At 41.0% G+C, this 24,900-nt stretch overlaps 1 protein-coding gene across 3 annotated transcripts in view; it reads right to left on the reverse strand.

Moving 5' to 3' along the window:
• The window catches only part of DGKZ (diacylglycerol kinase zeta), a 117,725-nt gene extending 92,901 nt beyond the window's left edge, over positions 1–24,824 (reverse strand). For 2 of the 3 annotated variants that reach the window (XM_025167684.2, XM_025167683.2), the window contains exon 1: positions 13,948–14,474. In XM_025167684.2, the coding sequence (XP_025023452.2) occupies positions 13,948–14,132 (185 nt within the window). In that variant the 5' untranslated portion in view covers positions 14,133–14,474. Of the gene's footprint in view, positions 1–13,947; positions 14,475–24,262 lie in introns of those variants that run through there. The other variant, XM_025167685.2, reaches the window with a different exon arrangement.
• Between the last annotated feature and the right edge of the window lie 76 nt (positions 24,825–24,900).

The following is a 24,900-nucleotide window of genomic DNA, read 5'->3' on the forward strand; positions in this document are numbered from 1 at the left end:
AAACCATGTAGTATTGCTTAGATCAGTGTTGTCCAAACTTGGCCACTTTAAGATGAGTGGACTTCAACTCCCAGAATTCCCCAGCCAGTCCACTCATCTTAAAGTGGCCAAGTTTGGACAACACTGGCTCAGATGGAGTTCTCATTGTCATGCATATAGTCCCTGATCCTTGAAAGGAACAGAACAAATTACGCAAAACAAACACAAATGGATGAATTAAGAAATTCTGTAGAACTCAGCTTGATATACAATTTCATTTTTAAAAATACGGAATACCATCATACACCCAGTCTGCTTCCCAGAGTTATCCAGTCTAGACCATGAGTGTAGTTCAAGTGAGTGAGATGCCCCAATGACTCATAAGTCATGCCAGTCAGGCCTCATGTGAATACAGATGCTGCAGAAGTTATAAACTCCATATTGTTTTCTCCTTGTCAATATGAAGTTTATACAGTAAAGATGTGGATAGATCTTTATAGAGCTTTAAGTTAAAGCTCAGATAGTTTGAGTATCAGTTCAGAAAGTAAACTAAGCTACTTGCAGGCTGTGGTGCTTTTCAGACTCTGCAGAAAATATAAGCAATATCAAATCACAGACAATATATATGACAATATGATCCTACTGGAAAACATCTAAATATAGGCTTTTACGCTGAAATATATCACAATGGAGAGAGAAACCTGGTAAACAACTCTGAACACAAAAAGCAGTTCTCGATCCATCAATTCATCTCCCTGTTTTTCATAAGTATAATGCATAAATTAGAAGATTCCTAAAAGCAACCATTTAAAAAAAAATGCTTCAGGTGCCGTTAAAACACTTTATACCTCCTCCTCCCCTGCTCTCTACCCCATGTAACCACATATTAGAACAAACAGGCATTACTGGAATTTCCCTTTCTTCCCCTTTTGCAAGTCTGCACATTTAACTCCTGTTTCATTCGATCAATGATGAAGAGCACTGCCTGCAATGCCTATAAACTTCAGTTCACAGACCTCTGCTAGAGCCAGAGGGCATTTGGTATCTTCTAATGGGTGTTGAGAAAGGAAGCTTCTTTTGTGGTCTTTATTTTTTTTACCAGCATTGATTGCTCACAGCTCTTGTTTATTTCTCTTGCAAGACTCTTAATTTGTGACAACAGATGACATACAGAGCAAATTCAGAATTTAGAGGCTATAATGATCTGAAGGCAAGAAAGAGAAGTCCAAGTGTTTTGATTTATTTCATTTTTATTCTTGCCCTGTTCCCAAAGTCTGATAATAAGCTTGCAAGATAAATTAGACTGAGAGTTTCATTTATACAAGGCTGCTTAACAGAGTGTTATGACAAAGAGTTGCAGCAGGACTTTCTACATCTTACAACACCCCTAGCCTATGTGCTTACCACATCTGTAGGTTAACTCCCAATATGGGTAGTTCTCAATTTACTACAATAGGGACCAGAAAATTCATTGTTAAGCAGTGTGTTCGTTAAGCGAGGCATCATGTGACCACACCCAATTTTACAACATTATTATGGTGGTCATTAAGCAATCACTGCAGTTGTTAAGTGAATTATGTGATCATTAAGTGAATCATGCGGTTCCTAATTGATTTTGCTTGTCAGAAGCTGGCTGGGAAGGTTGCAAATGGCGATCAGGTGACCCCGGGACACTGCAATCATTGTAACTACATGCCAATTGCCAAATCCCCAAATGTTGATCACATGTCTGCAGGGAAACTGCAACCGTCTTAAGTGCGAGAACTGGTTGTAAGTCACTTTTTTCAGCACTGTTGTAAGTTTGAATGGTCACTAAACGAATGGTCGTAAGTTGAGGACTACCTATATTCTCAATTAGTATGGCCACTACTGAAAATCCCAGGAGTTGACATCTACACATGTGAATACTACCCAGGTTGGGAAAGACTGCTATATTCTTTATTTTTCTTTCATACAAAAGATAAAACCTTGAGACACAATACTCTAGAAGACACAAGGGCTTTATCTGGTTTTCCAGTGTGTTTCTCCTGTATTAAGAATATGAGAGAAGTTCTTAGTTCTGCAGACACCAACATCAATCCAACTCCTAATGGCTGTAAAAGTTTTATAGTTTATATCTTCATTGCCTTTCAATGCAAATGAAAATCAATCCTTGAATTTTCTTTTGGAAACTAATTTTCTTTTTTCCTCACATATACCTTCAGGATAACTGCAAAATTCAAAAGACAATTTTATCCTCACTACTTGCAATTGCCCAATTAAAAGCATTACCAAGTGACAACCCAGACACATGTACCATGCATTTCCTTCAATCAGCGCTGCAGCCAATTATTCTACACTTCCCTTCAGACAATTATAAGGTACAAAAATAGGCTTGTTGTCAAAGTGATGGAATCCAACTTACAGCAGGAAGCTGCCTCTTCCTTTTCCCCATCTCTGTCTCCAGAGCAGAAAAAGAACAACTGACTTCCTGAATATTACATTGTAGAAGGCATTTTTTTTTCTGGTACCACAGCTCTGGACACTCAATTATGGCTATGGTTTAACTAATTCAAACACAGTTCACTATACAGGTGCTTATTTTGTTGATTAGTAAGCAACAACTGTTTTTGCTAACACCTGAATTGACAAATGTTTCTATAACATTAAATGTTATAAAAAATAATTCTCCCATAAGAAGGGACTGGCCTTGTAGACTCCCTGTCACAAACATTCAAACAGATTTTGTAATTTGACACTAGGCTATGGCAAGCAAAGTTTTTCCCAAGTAATGATACATGCTGCATTGCACTAATTATTATTATTATTATTAATAGTAATAATAATAATAATAATAATAATAATAATAATAATAATTAATAGCCAGTTTGGTCTAGTGGTTAAAGCACCAGGCTAGAAATCAGAAGACTGTGAGTTCTAGTCCTGCCTTAAGCATGAAAGCCAGCTGGGTGACTTTGGGCCAGTCACTCTCTCTCAGCCCAGCTCACCTCACAGGGTTGTTGTTGTGGGGAAAACAGGAGGAGGAAGGGCCATTAGGTATGTTTATTATTTTTAATGCAAGATAAAAAAAAAACTAAAAAAGAATATAATAAATTTATGTGCCGCCCACCTCTCAGCAACTCTGGGCATTACATCACTACCTGCAGATGCAGCAGCTCTAACTATCTATGGCATCCATTAGCTGGAAAAAAGGCACTGTTGATAGGGGAAGACCCCTAGATCTCCACTTTGAGGGATGCCTCAGGGCTCTACTCCCGGCCCCTTTGCAGAGTGCCTCTGGGTGCTACTCTTTTCCTGATTCTGTTTAACTGTTTCTACTTGAAACCAGTGAGTGAGGTCATTAATCAGGACAAGGTGAAGTATTGATGATATACAAAGTTGTATATCTCTGTCCCAAGCCAACCAGGTGATGCTGTCAAGGTTCCTTCCCAGTGTCTGGAGGCCTAGGTGGGGAAGAATAGGCTTCAAGTCAATCTTAGCAAGACTGAATGGCTGTGTGTTTGGGGCACTGCTTAAATTGGAACTGGAAATTTTCCACCACTGGTTTTGAAGGTGGTTGTACCCCCCACCCCACACTCAGAACTGGTGCACAATTTGGGAGTCCTCTTAGACTCACAGTTACTGCTAAAGGAGCAGGTGGTCAGAAAGTCTTTGCATAACTCCATTCCAGGGTCAGAAGACCCTGCTGATAGTCACTATTGCCACATGAGGCTGTCCTTGATGGCCATCTGGAAGCTGCAATTGGTCCAGGATGCAGTGGATTAGGTAGTTATGGGAGCACCTTAGTAACACCACCACTTCACGAGCTGACTGGCTTCCAATAGGCTTCTGAAGCATGCCTTTTCTGTTGTTGCACTTGCCCTTTGGAAGAATCCCCCCCCCCCACACACACACACATGCACAAACATAAAATATTTGGATGGCCCTGACCCTGTTAGCATTCAGAAAAGCTTTAAAAACTTATCTTTTCCCCTGGGCACTGGGCTAAGATGATAGATGAGTCCATCTTCTGGGAGGGAGATGGTACAAATGGTGAGCACTGGCTGCATGTTGCTTGATGTGTCAGTTTATTTTATTTTGGGGGGGGTTGATATTGCTTTTTTAAAATTTCCATATTGTTTGGGGGGGGGGAGTTATTTAATGTATACCACCCAAAGTCATGATTATGTAAATTGGGTGGCAGATATAGGTGAAAGCATAAATCAGGCCAAGTAAGATATAAGCCTAACTAAATTCCCAAACAGACAGACTTAGAATCAGACTTCAGTAGATACACTGAAATCATTAAGCCTATAATTACTAGCTTGTCCTACTTACTGTAAGGGCTCTGCTCCAGCCATAATTAAACCTATGACTTCTAGTAGTAGTAGTTGTTGTTATTGTCATTATTATTGTTAGCCTAAATCAATCCACTGCAAGATGAAGGGCTCTTCACTGAAGGTTATGGACCATAATCTACCATGCTAGTCCAGTGCAGACTGGTAGATAGATTTCTTTTTCAACTTTCTAGTCTAGGGCTAAAAGAGAGTGACTGGTCTAAACAGCTGGCTTCTGTGCTGAAGGGAGGACTACAACCTGGATCTCCCCACCCCTAGTCCAGGATCTTAGCATTACACTACATTGGCTTTCTTATGACTAAAAGGACACAGTTGTAATTCCGGATCAATTTCTAGATACAGTTTAAGAATTCTGGGTGGGTATCATTCTTATCTATCCTGCCACAAAATTGTCCTGCAACCAAAGTCTGTCACTTTCACATATCAATTAAACATTGCCTAAGCAAGACTGGCCACAGCTAAACCTATACATACAGGTGGACCCACGGTCATATGCGTGAGTTTGTGGCGCTGCCTGTTCTTTGATGGTGAATGACTGTAAAGGCTTTTTGTAGATAACCACTGGAAATCAAGTGAGCTTGCATACCATTGCTTAGAAAGACTGGAGCTCATAAAGATAAGTAAGTTAGAAAAATCTAGGAGAGGTCAAAATGAAAGAAGAGTAGTTACACTTCCCAACTGTGGTATTGGAGACATTTGCTGCTAGGCAAAAGGGTTTGTGTGGTTATATTCTACCTTGGTAATTCAAGTCAACTCAACTGAGCAACGGAATTATTAAATTGCCTGAGAATTCCACTGGAAATTCCCCAAGGCTGCCTTGTAAGATGCAACACTGCTCACCAACCCAGTTGCCCATATAAATGAACATGAAAATGAAAGAGAGATCAATTCTAATATTTTGAATACAGTTTCCTCATTTGCATAGCCTGCCTACACAGACCTCTCCTTCCTTCCTTCCTTCCTTCCTTCCTTCCTTCCTTCCTTCCTTCCTTCCTTCCTTCCTTCCTTCCTTCCTTCCTTCCTTCCTTCCTTCCTTCCTTCCTTCCTTCCTTCCGCCTTGAGTCAGCTTTTTTACTCCTGGTGACTGCCTGGGTAGGTCTCTGCAGTTTTCTTGGCAAGATTTCAGAAGTGGCTGCCATTGCCTGCTTCCTAGGGCTAAAAGAGAGTGCCTGGGCCAAGGTCACCCAGCTGGCTTTGTGCCTAAAGTGGGACTAGAACTCATGGTCACCAGGATATCTAACCTAGTGTCTTAACCACTACACCAAACTGGATCTTGCTATTCTTTATACTTGGCATTTAATCCTGGATATCTGTTTAAATAAAAGTACAGCAATCCTCAAGTCAGCAGCCATCATCATTACAATTATTTTCTATTATCCCTTCTTCCTATCCCTTACTGTGCATACTAAAAACACAATAATAACCAATAATGTAAAGTAAAAGCAGCATATAAAATAGTACATAGCCCAGAATAAGACAGAATAGAATTTAAAACAGAAAAATAAAGTAAAATAATAAAGGGAAGCGAATGATAATGAACATTCAACTGTTCTAGTGGAAATAAAGACATGGGAAATGTAACTCCTACATATCTAATCTCTGAACTCTGAACTCTGAAATGCAAATGTAAGCTACCTGTATGACAACTCTCTAACACTCTCCTTTTATGGCATTCACTCCCAGCTTCTCCCCTTCTCACCCCCTTATATGAAACAGCATAATTAAATTTTTCCCTACGCGTCAAATTATAGAGTATGTAGCAAGTACACATAGATAGCTGCTAAGTTTACTACATCAATGAAGCCTCCAGATGCTGCATCTAGGCCGCTCTTCTCAAGTAAGAACAGTCATCTTCCAGACAATAGCGATCCTGATCAAAACAAGATTACAACCCAGCAACACGGAAGAGCATCTGCATCGCTTTGCAATAAAGCCACTGCAATTGGGTCCAGAGATTGAGGGGGGGGAGGGGAAATACTAAACTATTGATCTGTTAGAAGAGAGGCAGGCAACATTTTTCAGCTGAGGAGCACAGTCCCTCAGAACAAACCTTTCTGGGGATCTTTTGTGTGCAGGGCTGTATCTAGTTACTGCAGGGGCTGAGAAAAAGTGATGGGAAGTTAGGCTTGCTACTTGTTCTGTATTTCAAGGGTATGTTCTTTATTTAAGATTAAAATGCAACATTCCCTTTTGAGTTAATATGGAATGCAAGTTGTCCCTTTTTTCTCACTCTTGAGGGAAATGTCTAGAACTGCAAAAAGCAACTGTAACTTGACCAACTTTGGTTAAATTAGATTGATCAAAAAAGGACAACTGAAATAAATGGCACAGTCATAACGATCGATTTAAGGCTTGTTAATTCCAATGGGGCCTCCATGTAATTTAACCTGAATGCTACGTATCTATTCTAAAAACAACTTGCCTATAAGAAATTTATTAAATAAATAAATAAACGAAACATAGTGCAGCATATTCTAACAAATTTCTGCTCATATTCTGATATGGATCATTTTATTAACATTTACAACACTTTCTTATTTTGGAACTCTTTAGATAGCAAACGGAGTGGGAGGATGGGCATCTATTCTGCCTCACACATCCTGTTCTCTTTGTCTTCAACCAGAGAGCTGAAATCATCTCTTGCAGAGTTTGAAATTAGACTGAAGATCGCAGGGGATTCACCCCTACATTAAAGAATCTTAACTGATCAAGTGTGTGTTAATCAAATAAATCTGCTGAAACCCATTTATAACTTGCTGAGACATGTTATTTCACATTTTTTTGTAATTTATTTAAATCAATGTTCATTTTATAAAAATAAATAAAATACAATGCACACTCAACAGAAGATTACTCTTCTCTACACATTCTTTTTCTGAAAAGACTGATATTCATCAGGAGCTTATATCCAGCATTGCAGGCTATTGGAAGCAACATTTCAAGGGAAGGAAGTGATAAATGATGGCTCCCACCCTATTATACAGTACACACCAGAGGAAGCAGAAAGAAACCTGTTGACTTCCATCCTCTAGCTTAGATCCTGACAAAGTCACAATGTAGGCTGGAATGACTTGAATGTTCCTTCTACTCAAAAGATCAAAATGAGATAAAAGAGCAAATGTGGACTACCCTGAATGCAGCTTGTGCTCCTCTAAAGTTAGTATCAGGCTCTGCAAATTAATAATTATCCTGACAAGGAAACAGCTCCTCAAAGCAAGATCAGGGGGAATGATGCATGCAACTCTAGTAAATCTACAATAATCCAGAAAGAACAGCCAGTTTGGTGTAGTGGTTAAGGCATCAGACTAGAAACCAGGAGACTATGAGTTCTAGTCCCCCCTTAGGCGGGAAGCCAACTGGGTGATCTTGGGCCAGTCACTCTCTCTTAGCCCTAGGAAGCAGGCAATGGCAAACCACTTCTGAAAATCTTGCCAAGAAAACTGCAGGGACTTGTCCAGGCAGTCACCAGGAGTCAAAACTGACTCAAAGGCACAAAAATAAAATAAAATGTACAGTTAAAATAATACAGGAAAAAGCAAATTATATTTACAGTTTGGGGGGGATTCTTTCAGAGCTTTAAAATTTAGATATGAGGTCCACACTCACCAAATTTAAGCTGCTAATAAGTTTATTAAAAAGCAACAGGCAGATAGTGTATGAGCGTAGTACAATAGATCTGGAGGAAGGTTCAGGAAGGGTTCTCTAGAGGAAAATGGGAGGCAAAGAGGCTAAATCTGCTGCAGAGAGCCACAGCAATCATCTTCCTCCTTCCTCTAAGACCACAGAGAAATACATTTGTATTTCAAATACAAGGCCAAAGGGAAAAAGGTTATGTGCTACAATGCAAGAGCAAATCTTCCAGATGCAGTTTTTAATAGTTCCTGGCAATATTTTATTCACCCTACATTCAAGGTGGGGTTGCACAAAACACAACCTTTCCTAGGAATAAAATATAACAAGATTTAATCACCCACAGCTGTTTGGTTAAAGAATTATTGTTCCTTCTTTACAGGCAGACCCTTATTATGCTTCCTCTTACTACTAAATAATTTTCATGAGCACAGTTTTAATCATAAAATCTATGGCAATATTGAATAAAGGCAATGCACACATGTATCCTTTCAGAACATCACATGTGTCCGCATCCTTCACAAGTAATCCTTGGATTTTCTAGGGCCTACTAAATATCTAATCTAGGGAACTCTAGGGCCAATGAAAAGGGTCAAATTAACCAAATACCACAATCCACTGAAGACTCCTTGCCTCAACCTCCCACAAATATACTTAAAACTACTGCATTTCTAATGTCTTCATATGTCACAATGGCAAGTTCAGCACAGTTTGTCTTTAAATATCTGCTAATATGGTAACATATAAAAGTTGGCCAACAGCCACCATGACTTTTATTCAAGCCCAGTCATTTGCCATAACATATCGTTGACAGGCTAATCAGATACTAGGGCACTGTTTTCTGGGTTCTAATTACATCCCTCAAGGCTGAAATTACAGTTCACTTCTAATCTACAGCAATAGCTTCCCACACTGAGGTCCTCCTTCAGTGTAGTGAAATGGTACTGAAATTAAAACAGCAACACCGCAATGATCTCAGAATAGCTTAGGTTTGCTTTCCATGTGCATAGCCAGAGACATCCTATCTGAATACCACTCGTTCAAGAATTTCAAGGAGCGAGTTTTACAACTATTGATAAACAGGAAATACATTCATCTCCACAGTATTTGCTGGAATGAATAATACAAAGGTTCTTTTTTACATGAATACAAGATTGGAAGATATAAGATGAAAAGGATAGTGACAGGAAACAATATCTAGCTCTTTTCATTTGGGTATCACTTCCCTCATTCTTAGCTAAAAAGGCTGTATCAACAGGATTTTATCTTTAGTGGTTGATTAGCCATAGTCCTTTCACTTAGAATTCCTGTTTCTCCACACGTTTCTCTCAAGCCATTTACACTCTATTTTGTACTCTTGCTTTGTCTCCTGTACAGATTGAGAAACAAAACCGTTGTCTCTAAATTCATAGTGGATAAGGGAGCTACATATGAATTTGATTTGTCCATTATGAGATGATGAGATATCTCCAGTCCTTAGTTCACTGTTTTGTCACCTTGTCAGGCGTAAAGTACGAGTTCTCTCTCCAGTCCTTTGGGCTACACTGCCCCAAAAGTTTGCAATCCATAGTCCTCAAAGTGTTCAGCTTTCCAAATAGTCATTTCTGCAGCTGAGAAAGGCGATCAAGGAGAATAGCAATGACCTTGGGATCAGTCTCACAATCCCAGTCATTGTGAAAGAGAATGTGCACTAAGATCTTCCAAGGCCTGACAATTTTACTACTACTGTGAGACTGAAGGATTAAACCAGAGACAAATTATTAAAGCAGCCTGTTCCACACTTCTGGTCTTAATGCTCAGAAAGCAACCTGGCATCCCCACCTTTTTTTTTTCCATCAGGTTTATCCTACATATTTGCAGACCACCTTTTAAAGGGGCCAGAAAGAAGGATTTTCATACTGTCTACATCATCTCAGCATAGGAACATTTCTCATACTTTTTTAGGATAATTTCTGTAAGTTATTTTTATTATAATTAGGAAATCTATACAGGAAATCCTTGGTTAACAACCATTCATTCAGTGACCATTCAAAGTTACAGTGACACTGAACAACTGGTAGTTACTCCCAGTCCCCGAAGTTACGGCTGTCGCAGCGCCCCCACAGTCACTTGATCTCATTCTTGAAGAATTAGAGGTGGGAAATGAAAGAGCTGTCATAGATTTAAATTCTCCTAACTATTCTCCACAGATCCATCACTATAGGACTGGTTCTACTAGTTTTGGCAAGATATGCTTACTATTTTTCTCAAGTCATCTATTTACACTGGATTTATGCTGTGCTGGGAAAAAATATAATATAGTCTTTACCCACCCAAATGCTTAATCCTCAATCCATTTCTACAAGCAAAGCTATTTCCTAAATTTCCTAAATATGCTCTGTATGAGAATGAACAGTGAGCTCAGGAGTAGATGAAATAGACTCACATCTTTAGGTGTATCTCTCAGAATGTTTCTAAAGTTTAGACTAAGCAAGTTTCATATCAGTACTTACTACAAAATAGCGATTTATCACTGTCACATATTTCTGTTTGAGTAGAAATGCCTTTAGCATAATTCAAAAAATCAAATCTGCAATTCTTTTCTTATTTCAAAGGCAACATTCATTGTTCTCTTTTAAAAAATGGCATGGAACAAACAGAAGCTCTTAACGGTTAGATCTGAACAACTGATAACCTAGCAAAGCTTTCAAAAACTGCAAAACAATGGCTTCCTTTGGAAAAGAGAACAGTAATTCATGCATCCATTTCCTTTTTAAAAGATCATTGGTTGGGAGAACACGGATAGCATCACATTATATCCATCTGAGGTTGGCCATCACCTCTCCATGCTTGGACCATTATCCCTCAAGAGACTGGGATAATGTCATCCCTTACTCTTCTACCCTTTTTTTTATCCGTTCAATTGTGTCCAATTCTCAGAGACTGCCTGGACAAGTCCATGCAGTTTTCTTGGCAAGGCTTTTCAGAAGTGGTTTGCCATTGCCTCCTTCCTAGGGCTGAGAGAAAGTGACTGGCCCAAGGTCACCCAGCTGGCTTTGTGCCTAGGCGGGCCTAGAATTCATGGCCTCCCAGTTTCTAGCCTGATGCCTTCACCACTACACCAAACTGAAACTCTTCTATCTAGTGCTAATTTATTTTGCACAAATGTGTCTTGAGTGGCAGTCATGCTGCAAGGGAAACTCTATAAATGTGTACACATATGCATGCCACTGATTTACATGTACAAGAAAGGACAATTTCATTTTGGGTGAACTCAGTCCAGAAAGTAAGTTCTAGCAGGGGCAGCGAAACTGATCGGCCTTGTACTCTTACGTTAAGGCTTTGGGGCTGGGAGGTTAAGTGAGCCCTGATAGCTGATTTTATTAGTTCTGGACTCTGGATTTGAAATGAAATTATTTTTAGACCTCCTGTGTATTTACATTACTTGGTTTTGGATGTTGCAGCTGGAGGCCCTAAACTCAGTGGTAACTTTTGCCAAGTGATAACAGTCTCTAAAAGAGTAGAGACCAGCTTTGTAACACCAAGTTCTCCAAATTTTCATGCCTCTGTATATGTGTTGCAGTATGTACGTCAGGCCTGCACAACATGCAGCCCGCCAACTTTTTAAAAGTAGTAAATTTACAGCCACTGCTGCCACCCCAAAATACACCCTGCCAAGCACCTCCAAGCCTTGCCGCTGTTGCCAGCTCCAGTACTTCTGCTACTCCGCCAGCTGCTGATTAGTACTCCAAGTATTTCTTTGCAGCCTACAAGGATTTTTAATTTTTCCATGTGGCCCCTTCCCCTCGATGAATTGTTCAGGCCTGGTGTACGTGATACACAGGAACTCCTTTTCACTATCTTTGCTTGAATTTTATATTGGGTCCCATCTATACGTTCTGCCCTAATGGGTGGCTTGGCTCACTTTCTTAATCAATCTAGCCCATAGGTGTTCTGAGTTCACCAAGTGTTCTAAGCTTCAGGAGTCCCCTTCTGTAAAGTTGAAAGCCACTTCCTACTGTGACTTCTACATAATTCCAAATAAACTATATGTACTGTGCGATACAATATGCAGATTAATTATACTATATAAATTATAGCAATAATTGCAATATAACCTTTGGCTACATTCATCTGCATTATATTAACTACTAGATCTTATACTGTATAAAGAAAAAAATTGACATTTCCATAACATTTGGATTAGTGTAGCCAAGCCATCACAAAACTTCCCATCATGGACAGCTAAGAGTATACTTGTCAGTACCTGTGAAAACACTATCAGTGAAAGGGCGCTTTAGTTCCCTTTCCTGACAAAATTTATGTAATTACTGTAGCTCACAAACCACAATGTTTTGGTTTTAAAAACATTCAGAAGCTTGGTATGTGCTACTACTGGCCTAAAAGCCAAAAAAATTCAACTTTATTTTATTTTGGTCCAAGACCAACATAACATTTCAAACTAAAGAATTATGAATTCTCCCAAACATTAAACTGTATACATAAAGCAAAATAACTTTAATATTAAATGTATGGCATAGAACTCCAAGCAGCTACAAAAAAATTACAAAGCAAATGTCTGATTGCTGGAAAGATAATTATAGTGTTTAAGGATATGCAACAGCATGGTCAAAGCACAGCACAAAAAAGATACAAATACTTCTGGATTTGTCTGTATATCTGGACAAGGAATCCAGCAGACTATGATTCTAACTCACTGCTACCCTTCCTTTTGCTTCACAGAGAAACAGACTCACACCTAATTCTCCATTTCCTTCTAGAATGTATACCTAACCTCAATGCTGGATTATTCAGCCATCTCCAATTTGGTATCTTCCATGCTGGATGGAGATGACAGGAGTTGCTGATCAATCCATCAAAGGAGAGGGTCCCCAAGTTGGGAAACCCTATAAGCCAGTGATGGCAAACCTATGACGTGTGTGTCAAAGGTGACATGCCACGACATTTTGGGTGACATGCCAGCATTCATCAACTCCCAACAACAACTATTCTCTCTGTCTGAGTTACCGAAGAAACTGAGTTTTATTCATATTTCATTTTTGTAATTATTTGACATTTCTTTATATATTACATGGCACCATACATTATTGGACTGTACTTTTTAAAAATAAATGAATATGTAAAGAATTGGTTCTCTTTTGTTCGGGAGGGCAGGTGACACGCCAGCAGAGTCAAATTAGGCATTTTCTGAATTTTTGACATGCTGAGCCCAAAAGGTTCGCCACCACTGCTATAAGGTATATTTATAAACATAGCTTAGTTGAACAGCAAATGAAATTGGGTAAAGAAGAGGATGGGTAAATGGGGAATGGGAAAGGAGAGACGAACCCGAATCCCACTGAAAGCTATTAATTATTTACAAAAATACAAAAACACCCAGCTCTCTATTCCTACCAAAAGAAAAACACCACTATTTGTTGGATCAGAGACTAAGTCTCAATCCAATGAAGCAAAAAGGAATAGTGGGGAAGGGGGAAAAGGAAGAGTGACATTCTCATCACTACAGCTGACTTTACATATCTTATGACACAGGATTAGCTTTTTTTACCAAAGGTAAAAGTGTATTTCTCCCAAGCCATATCACCTTATTTACACAACTGGCAACATCTGTTAAACATAGCACAGGCAGGAATCCCCATTTCATTTGTAAGCATATATATGGAGAAAACGTGTGTGTGTATGTATGTATGTTTTGGGAAAACAGTTACACAGAGGTAACCAATACGTTGCAACTGATCTTCATTACCTGCCCCAGATAGAAAACACGATATCCGGGCGGGCGTCACAACAATCGATTACCCCTCCCCCACTTCTTAAAGATAGCTAGTTTTGCACAAAACACCGAGGCACAAACTAGCCAAACCATTTTTAGCCCACCACCTGAACATACTGTTGTGATTCGTTGTGTGGTGAACCGTGGGCTAGTGCACCAGGTCCCTCCTATCCCATTACTCGTTCACACGCACACTCTTTAAAAGCGTGGGTCTCACCCCTCGCTCACCTGCGCCCAAAGATCTTGAGCCCAAACCTCTTTTTGCTGTGCCTTCGTCCCAGCGTGGAGACCTTCTCCGGCTCCGGGCACACGGACGCCTCCGAGCTAGCGGTGGACGGCGAGCTGGAGCAAACGGAGGCGGCGGCGGCACCCCCGCCATTCGAGCCCTTTTCGTTGACCTCGTGCAGCTCCATAACCCCGCCGGTCGTGCTTGTCCCCTCACCTGCTCGGGAGAGGGCCAGTCATATCCGCGGGACAAGTAGCCAGCGATCAAACCCCAGGGACAGTGACAGTCTTTCGCCCGAGTCCACGAATCATTGCTCCGCCAAGGCGGGCGGAAGGACGGAAAGTGCTGCCCTCGTGCCTTCTGCCAGGGTCTTATCCCGGACGCCTCCCCTCAAAGCAGCCGCAAAACGAGCGCGCCAAAGACTAGCGTGTCCCCGCAATGGGTGGTGCATGCTCAGCTCCAACTCCGATCCCCAGCGCGCCTCGCCGAGAAATTAGAGCCATGTAGGAAGTATCAATACAAAGCAAGGTAAGCGCCTAAGGACCCCAGATAGCTGCCCGGAAAGCTGCCTCCTTGTTGCTCTAAGGGAAAAGACGGGCTGGTGGCTCCATCTGCCGCTTCCGCGAGCGCGTTGCAAAAACGGGGCCCGGCCGCCTCCGTGCAATCATTGGCCACAGCGATAAGAGCAATAGAGCACAGAAGAGAGGCCTGAGCAGAAGAGCGTTAGCTACACTTTTCCAGACTTACATCGAGAGGATTAGGAGAGAATTTACATCAAGAGTTGGAAGAACAGCTACCAATCTGGCAGCTGCTGTCATAAATTTGCCCTGGAACAGAAAGAGTGACCAAGGTCCTTTCCCCACTATTGAGTTAAAGTACTCTCTCTCCATCCTTGACACAGCACAAAACCAGGCAAGCATAACATGACTGTCCCCACGGCCAACCCCTACCCAGCCTCTATTGCAGTGTTGTCCAAACTTGGCCACTTTAAAATGAGTGGACTTCAACTCCCAGAATTCAACTCTTCTGGGAGTTGAAGTCCACTCATCTTAAAGTGGCCAAGTTTGGACAACACTGCTCTATTGCTTTGGTTCCCAGCCGCTGCTGAACAATGCTGTCCCGAATTGCAGTGTGCCACCCTGGCAGGCAAGGTGATTAGAGGGTTTCTGCTGCTGCCCTCCTTTAAAGTATGGAGGAACGTTAATCATGGCACAGCACGGGGATGAAGATATAACTGACTTCAGTTTATCTGGCTTCCATAAACTGGCTTGTCTATCTTTCCTCCCATGCTCGGTTTAGACATCTCCCAAGTTCAAACAAGGTGAAATACAGTGAAATGGGAAGACCCTATGGCAAGAATAGGTCCAGAGAGGAGCAAGGCAGACTGGGATGTAATTTTGCAACTGGGACAGGAGAACAGGCACCCACTAGCTTCTGGATATCAGAAGTAGTGTGGTAGCACCTTTCAGACTAACCTATTTTATTAAAAGGCATAAGCTTTTGTGAACTACAGCTCACTTCATCAAATGCAGTAGAGTGGCTAGACTGATGTAGGATTTAAATTGGGATGGGGAAAGGAGGGGAACAATAAAATTGTTAGTTTGAAAAGGTGGCTACCAGATTCCTCCTGATTTTTAGTTACCATGGATTAACATGGCTCTCCTACAGGGACTAGCTGCTGGGTAACCATTCTCTTACTTGGAGTGTAAGTATAAAGTAATAAACAAAGAAACCCCAGTTCAACATCCCTCCTGATTTTCCAGACACTGCAATGAGAAAAAAATGGGGGTGTTGCATCTTGTGGTAGAGATACATTTTAAAATACCATTAACATGGATCAGCATAAACACAGACACCATTCTTCCTCAAATGAAAGAGTAGAGGTCTGCTCTCCCCTCTTTGCCTTTATTGAAAAGAAGAAGACAGCGCTGGAGGAGACACTGGTATGAAAGGAACTCAGGAAATGAAATGCTAATGGAAAGTGCAAACATGAAGAGAGAAATGATTGCACTAGAGGATGGCTGATAACCAAAAAGGAGGGGTGTGCGCATATCTCCCAGCACTCTTCAAACACACCTTGAATCATGTCACATGACCAAGTGTAATAGGTAGCCAATGAAACAGGTTTTACACATACTGAGGCTCTCAGTGTTAGAATAAGGGCAGTGTATAAAAAATACACTGTTTATAAATAATTTTTATATTAATACAATTTATAAGTTATGGTTGAGAAGATGAAATAAGGGCAACATTGTGGAGCAAGGAGGAAAAATTGGTATTGTTAGGCCTGTTCGTGCCATTGTTAGGTGAGCACAGGGTCTGTATCATGGAAGGAAACTCCATCAAGCATACTTGAGCACCTACAGACTGTTGCTGTCAGATTATAGGTATGAGCATGATCAGCAGCAGGGTATGTAAAATGGATTTGTCATATAGTAGGAATAGATGCCTGACTCTTGGATAATTTTCCTGGTTATATTGTACATTCTGTTTTCTACATTTCCCACCAAGTAGAATGCTGAAAATGGTCCGCCAAAGAAGAGAATCACTGCCTGTACAGAATAAATAAAAGGAAGCTAAAAAGGAATTCTACGTAACAACACAGCTTTTCAAGAACATCTGGATAGTACATAAATGTAGATGCATTCTCAGCAAGAGGGTATCACTTGAAATTACAACCCCCCAAAAGAAGTTATTTTAAGATTCCACAGCTAGAATCAGATTTGTGTCATTTTAAAGTAGTAAATTTTGTAATTCTTAACACTACATAAGCAATATGTCATTCATATACAGGTAGTCCTCGCTTAACTGTTCGTTTAGCGACCATTTGAAGTTATGATGGTGCTAAAGTGACTTACAACTACTGCCTGAAGTTATGACTGTTGCAGTACCCCTGTGGTCACATGATCATGATCTGGAGGCTTGGCAACTAGCTGGCATTTACGACAGTTGCAGCGACCCAAGATCACATGATCGCCATTTGCGATCTTCCAGCAAGCAAAATCAATGGAGAACCACATGATTCACTTAATGACCACCACAAAAAAGGTTGTAAATTGGGTCCGATCATGTGATTCACTTAATGACCGCATCACTTAGTGACCTAAATTCCAGTCCCAATTGTGGTTAAGTGAGGTCTACCTCTAAATTTCAGTCAGAATGAATATACAAGATACCAGACAGAATGCAAGTTCCTGCTAAGAATTTTGCTTATCACCATACTTTCATTCTGGATATTTGCTTTTCCAAATTACAGGTTGGACTGTAAACCTGATTTCGTAACAAGAATGCTGTTATTGGGGGTTCTTAATGGCCAACCAGAATACTAGAGATTTTCTATTTTTTTCTAAATAATACTTTAGCTGGATACTACTATTAGGAATATTCATTTTGGAAACAGATGCAGCTGCTGTAATGGGTCACAGGTACTTCATTTAAGCTCTCGTGTGTTCTAAAACACTTTTCCAAATCACAGAGCACTACACAGCCCTACTGAATATGTTTTGAGTAGTTGTCCCCTTAGTTATTTTGGTTTATTTTACTATTACTTCTGCAAACCTCAAGAGTCTTGATCTAACTATGCTGATATTTCCCTCTGGTTTGTTGATGTCTAACTTTTAGCTCCATTTTTGCAGGGCCTTGCCAGTTGATTTTAATATTTCAAGAATCTATTATATTTGTATTTCAATTTCTTTCATCATCAGGCCACCGTTAAGAATAGTTGTAGTACTGTAGAACTGAGGGCTTGTTTCCCTATTCCTGCATTTTAACTCCTCTGGATAGCAATCAGAAAGGAATACTTATTGCTTATAATGTCCCTTTGTTATCATTCTAGCTTTCTCATTACTACATTTTAGAATACCATTCTTTTGGCCATCTACTGCAGTGAGGACTAATAAATATCCATACAACATGCTCTGCCAAGGCATTTCTCTTTTAGACACGATTCTTCCATCTCAATTCATAAGGATTCATGTCAATGCTTCCAGTGTTATTACTGAAAGATTTGGTTATACCAATGTGTTCAAGGTAATCCTGATGGTCATACAATAAAACGGTATTCATTTAACCTAACCAAAGTCATTCTGTAAGCTATAAAAAAAGCACTCACGACTACTTCTAAATGTTGTATTGCATACAAATGTAGTTATTACTATGAATTATTAGCTAAATGCCCTCCATAACGCTACCAAGTAGTACAGAGAATATTAAGCAGCATGAACCAATGGTCTGACTTGGTATAAAGCAGATCCTTATATTTCTAAGGCTGACAACCAGCAGGAACATCTTTGGTATACAGCTCATTCTGATCCTGATTAGTACTTGGACGATAGACGATCAGGGAATTCCAGGGCTAGATTTAGGCTAGAATGGTAAGTTAAAGAAAAAAAAAAAAGATGAAGGTAATAGAATTGCACTTTTGTCCTATTGACAAAAAAACAAAATGGATGTATTAAGGTAGTAACTAGGAGTCAGTTTGAGGGTATCTTTGCCTTTTATTATAGGACTCATATCTTTTCAAATCTCAATCAACAAAGAATGAGTGAATATTACTTTCCGAAAGGCATTCAACCCAATGTGATAAACTGGAAGGAACAGATTTATACAATATACTCCATTGTCTCCTGAAAATTTTCCATATTGGGAAATCAGGGCGAGAGTTTGCATCTGTGGTACTTTGTCTTGGTGGAACACAAAGTGAGGAACCTGAATCTTGCTGTTTTCTGCAAATAACCATTGGCTATCAAGTCCAACCAGCATTTATAAATAATAAAGTATAGAGTACTGAAAGTTTCTGCCATCTAGTGGGGAAAGTCCAACTTTACTAAAATAAGAAAAATACTGCATATGGTATTAAATTTTTAAAAATCCTCAAATCTTATCTTAAATTTAAGTGAGCATGTGCATGTATGAAAAAGGCAATACATTTTCTCAACAAGTAAGCAATCATGAATAACTAATGAAGCAATACTACCCATTTTCCATTTCTATGATTTTGAAAACATTTATAACAAGATAATCAATATGCAGTAGTGCATGCTGCTCAAGGGATTATAAGATATGTGAGATGTCCCACTGCACTAATAGAGTGCCACTCCCCTGCACCAATACTCAGCTGCAGCTATTCCAGTAGTGTAGATATAGTCAAAGTTGTGGGAAGCATGTGGGTGCCATAGGAGAACAGAACATATGTCTCTCACCAGACTACAAACATTCATGGCTGGCACCAGCCTCAGATAATGATATAAAAAAATAACCCTCTCATCACTGACTTCAAGTATACTCTGGCTCTAAAATGAAACATTACAAAATCTTCTTGTCAAACCCTTAGGAGCTCCAGACACAAATACTCAAAACTTACCTAGGACAAAGCATTGCACATAGGAAGAAAGGGAAGGGGAGAGTAAAGTACAACAATCTATCTCTCCTTCATATCTCTTTGTTTCAAACAACACAGTGGTTGGGTTTACACATTGTGCTAATCATTAACTCTGGGTAAAAAAGACACGCATATTAGCTAGGATCACATAACTTGCCAAGTCAGACCCAAACAAGCCATATGATGGCTTAGGGATTATATCCTGCCATTACTGTTTTTCTGTAATAATATTTCCTGTACAACAAATATAAGTAGTGTCTCCCACATAGGCAAAGCACTTATATACAGGTGAGCTGTCTCTCAGCAAAGACCACACACTCTCTCCTAATCATTGGTGATGTTGGTTGAGCATTCATGCCTGCAGGATCATAATCTAAATGTACAGTGCAGAAGTTGTTGCTATATTTAAGTAGAGTTCTACAACAACATCCAAGGGGAAAATATACTATAGTAATCTCCAACTCCCATAAGGGAAAGGCCACATCATAAGCAAAAGTAGAGCACTTAGTAACACTACCTATTCTTATTCATTCACAACTGCAAAAAGTAAGGAAATTACCATGATGGAAATATGCAACCTAGGCAAAAGGGGCTGAAACATTTTTTAAGTCCTGAGAAAAGAGGCAATATTTGGAAGTGGCTCGGGCAGAAGGAAGGGAGGTAATGTACAATCAGACTTGCAAGATTCTATTATTATAGTCAATCTCAATAACAGTAGTTCTAGTCTTCCTGTGGAGTTGATTTCCTGTTCTGGTCTACTAGTGGGGCTGACAGCACCTGTGTTTGTGCTGCTAGTCATCTCCTCATGACCAAAGGCTGCTCTCCCACAGGGCTCATCCCATTTCTTGTTTCATGGAAGCCATACCAGAAGTCTAACCCATGTAGGCATAGTATAGAATATTACAAAAACCCTAATGTTTTTCAGTTGTCTGGTGATGATCTGGATTTTTGTAACCCAAATGAGGTATGTCTATCCTATGATCAGCAACAACAATCAAGATCCTCCATGCTGTTCCTCTGTGCAATTGCCAGTCTGTTTGCTCCAGGCAGGCTTGCAAGCAACCTCGAGAAACATTTCTATAACAGATATTTGTACAGGGAACTGAACCATGAGGAACACTATGCCCACTAGCCTGATATCTGGTGAACTACTGCCCAAAGCATGGGCATTCTGCCGAGGTGACTGACTGGCAACTTCACATACGTATTTCCTTTCCAGGATCTACTCTTGGCCAGATGCTGTGCAATAAAAAGTGATGACTTCACCATGTGTATTCTTTGTTGCCAGGGAGTGGTGGAGGCAATTTCTTTTCCGCACTCTAGTATAATTTCCACTCTCATCTTTGTGAGGAAGTTAGAGGAGAAAGTGATAAGGCAACAGCTACAGAAATCCCCGGAAGAAACAGATTATTTAGACCAATGCCATCAGGATTCAGATCTGGACATTGATCATAGTATCCTTCTGAACTGCCTGTGATAGGTGGCAGTTAGAGACACTGTGTTAGAGTGGTTGTGATCCCTCCTACATTTACTCATTTGTCACAGTGGGGGAAGGAGTTGAGTTCACAGGTCCTTCATTGTGGGGTACTTCAGGACTTAGTCCTCTTTTCTATCCTGTTTAACATCTAAATGAAACTGCTGGGACAGGTCATCTGCCCATTCAGGGTGAGAGGATTAGGGCATCATCAATATGCAGATGATATCCAGTTGTACATCTCCACTTTAGGCTAAATTGGGGGTGCAGTATAAATCCTGTCCCACTGTTTAAGGCTGTCAGGGTCAGGATGGGAAGGAACAGGTTCAGATTTAATGCAAACAAGACAGAGTAATATTCATTCAGAAATTTCTGATTCTGCAATTTTAGCATCTTTGACTCTCAGTGGGATTGTGCTTCCCCACAGAAAGGACCATAAATTTGGGGTCCTTCTGGTCTCACAGCTCCTGTTAGAACAGCAGGTAGAGGCAGTGGCCAGGAGGGCCTTTGATCAGCTTAGGCTGGTGGTACACTGATTGCAGTCTTAGAAAAGAGGCACTGAAGATGGCTGTTCATGCCTTTGTCACCTTCTCTATGGGTTACTATAGGAGGAAAGCCATGTTAGCCTATGATAGCCAAAAATCAAAGGGAATCTGGTAGCAGCTGGTTGTAGCTCATGAAAGCTTATGCCTTTTAATAAAATTTGTTGAAAAAAGTGCTACTAGTCTCCTCTTGATTTTTGTATGGGTTACTTTATCTTGTTTTACATTGATCACCCAGAAACCTAAGTTGGTGCATAATACAGTGACCTGTATGCTTACTGGATTGCCTCCTTACTGCCATGCAACATCACTGCTGTGGGAGCTGTTTCAGCTGCCAATATGTTTCCAAGTGCAATTTAAGTGATAGTTGTCACCTACAATGTCTTATATGGCTCAGGGCCTGAGTATCTTTGGAACTACCTATCCTGTATAGATTCTGCCAGGCCAATCTGAGAGCTCAAGGAATATCTGCTGAAAGTCCTCACCTATCAAGAGCTGCAATGCAAGGAGGTCTAAAATAGGGCATTCTCTAGGGGGCTTCCTTCTTCTAGAACAGCTTGTCCCTGAGGCAAGAGTAGTTCCCACTCTCATGGCCTTCCAAAAGCTGATAAAACCTGACTATTTCAGAAGGTCTTTGGGACTTGAGTCACATAGATTTCCTAGTGCCAGGAATGATATAACATTTTTTCTATGATTAACTGTAATTATTAACTGTAATTACATACTGCATTTATTTTATTGCATATTATTGCATATTAGTGTTATTGTTGCATTGGTTATAGCTTTTATATACCACTTAGAGTCAGTTGACTTGAAGTGGTCTACAAATTCATTCGTTCATTCAATAAAGTACTCTGAGGATTAGATTTGAAAACAAGTAGGCAGGTACAGTATACAGTGCAATGAGGATTCACGTCTAATACCCTTCTATCCTTTATTTACTCAAGTTGTCCTGAAGGGCAAGTCTCTCAGGCACATTTGTCAGAGTATATGAGGCAGTCACCTGAAAAAGGAGGGACAAGAAGGCATACTAGAGTACAGTTAGACAAAATAGCAGGAAGAAACTGATATGTGAACCACCAGGAACAGGTAAGCTAAAAGGACTTCTTGGCCCATGCAGAAATTAACCTCTACACCTGATTGACTCAGTTACTCCTAATAGAAGAGAATATGTGTAGCTCAGGGTTGAATTGTGGAGTCCCTGGAGTTCTCTGAGCTTGGCTGTTTCTTGCAAATGTTTCATTACCCGGCTAGGTAACATCTTCAGTGCTGAAGATATTAGGAGTCCAGGGACTCCTTAGTTACTCCTAGATGTGTCTTCCTAGTCTCCTGGAAAAAGAGCAACAAAGATAGAGCTAGGTATATGATCTTAGAGAGGAAGTTCCAGAAGAGAAAGCCCTCTTTCATGTTTCATTTAGTGTGGTCATCTATCTAATGCCAGAATGAGGAAATGTATCTCCTGAGGACAAATTTGCAAAATCATTTGAATACACTGTTTTATAACTGCAGCTCATCTCTTAAGGCTTTTGGCCTGCAATACACTAAGATATTTGGTATTCTCAAAAAAATGCAACATCAAACTATAAGAACCCAATCAAATTAGAATCAGGGTTGACTTAAATGCCCTGTATATTATTTTGCAGTTTAGTTAACAGTGGATTTATCTTCTGTGACTGCCTTGCATTTATTATAATTAAAGTGTATTTAAATATTTAAATTATAAAGTTTTAAAAATATGGAGTGAAAGCAAACGAAGACAACAGCCTGATATAACTGAAAAACCTGTTTTATTTTCTCCTACTAAACCTTGCCATTACAATCCTAAAATATTTCATTAGGCTCAACTAAATGATTTATTCTTATTGTATTTGCACTTGCCCAGACTGTCTGGGATGCTCTCAAAGCACTCACTAACTCATAACTATTTTTGAAAATAACTTTAAAAAAATGTGCCATTTGCATGGACAGTCTCAAGAGGTTATATTTAGCCATCTTCAGTGGATCATGAGATCTGTGAGTGAGAAAAGCTACAGCACAGTGTGTTACCAAAACAGACATCTTAAGAGAGAAACGAGAGACTGTTTGTAGTTGGCTATTGGAAAGTTCTGAATATTTTGCTTTTTTTTTTAAGGAAAGCCTGTTTTATTTTTCTTTTCTCACTGGACTCTGGGACTTCAGGCATTATGTCCTGGTCTATGGTTTTCAAAAATTGAAAGCTACGTGCACATCTCCTTGTCCTCTTATTTAACATGCCCACTCTTTGCACTCTCCAAGGGAGATGTTGACTTTACCTAGGAAACCCACATCTGTTCCTTGGAAATGACAGCAGCTGTCACATCACTCCTTCACATCCCCCCCACTTTTTTTTTTTTTTTTTTTGGTAAAGCAAATGTATTTGAAAACTGGCTCCTTCCTCTTCCAACTTTCATCACCACACAGAGGACACAGAGAAGCAAATGTGCTTTGTGAGGAAGAGGACATGTGTCCCTAATGCATTCTCTACAGATACTGTATAAGGCTGGCCTTTGGAGCTTCAGCCAGGAAGGGGCTCTTAAAAAGGATCGCACTCCAGACCTTCCCTGGCTCCCCCTCCCCCAGCGAGTTTCTCTCTCCTCTAGGGACACCCTACATCCCACCAGGCTTCCATGTGCTAAAGCCCTTCCTGTATGGAAAGGAACAGGCTGCCTACTTGCCTGCCCGGCCACCCACTCCATTGTGTCCCGGCTGAATAGGCCTACCTTCCTACACGCAGCCAGTGATGGGCCCCAAAGGGAGGAAGGGAGAGGGGGAAATATGGTAAGGCAAAGGGCCTTTCCCCTCTACAATAGCAGGATGTAAACAACAACTCTCCGTGGGAGAGACCAGGGCGTCAGCCCAGACGGCAAAAGGAAACCAGCCGAGGCCATCCCCGCCTAAAATACCTCGCAGCAGCGCTTTTCCCTGGAGGGCTCCGCGGAACATCCCAAGACCGATGCCACCACATCTGCCTCCGGGGACAGGCCCTCTTCAGCAGGTCCTCTTCAGAAGGACGAGGCCCGCTCGGTCCCCCTCGCGTTCCTCTTCTTCCTGCTCCCGTGGATGGGCTCCGGAGTCATTTCCAGCAGAGCGCAGCCTCGCCAGCTCCCTGCCATCGGTCCTGCAGCGCGGGGCAGCGGCTTTGTTCCCACTGTCTCCCCGCCCGGTTCCTCTTTTTATGCGCTTCCTGAAAGGTAGCAGCGAGGAGCCCAAGACGGCCGCGGAACCACGCCGTGGAAAACATACGCGCGCGCACCCCCCACACAATTCCAGCCCGAGACTACCGGAGAGAAGCCTCTGTTCAAGCCCGGGCGAGTGAGAACAAGTTCCCGCCGTACAAGGCTCCGGGATGAGGGAGGGAATCCTCGCCGCAGGACAGCAGCGCCTTGTCCGACAGAGGAGCGCGGCAGCCGGTTCCCTCGCCCTCCGCTGGAGGAAGGACCCGCTGGGAGAGGGGCTTGGTTGAGCGCTCGCGCCACACGGGAGCTAACCGCAGTCTTCCCCAACCTGGCGCCCTCCGGGCGTGGCCAGCCCAGAGGTCCCA

The sequence above is a fragment of the Python bivittatus genome, unplaced genomic scaffold (genome assembly GCF_059951505.1).
Source record: "Python bivittatus isolate LINGU-HERP-01145 unplaced genomic scaffold, Pbiv_v1 ctg000480_np1212, whole genome shotgun sequence".
NCBI lineage: Eukaryota > Metazoa > Chordata > Lepidosauria > Squamata > Pythonidae > Python > Python bivittatus.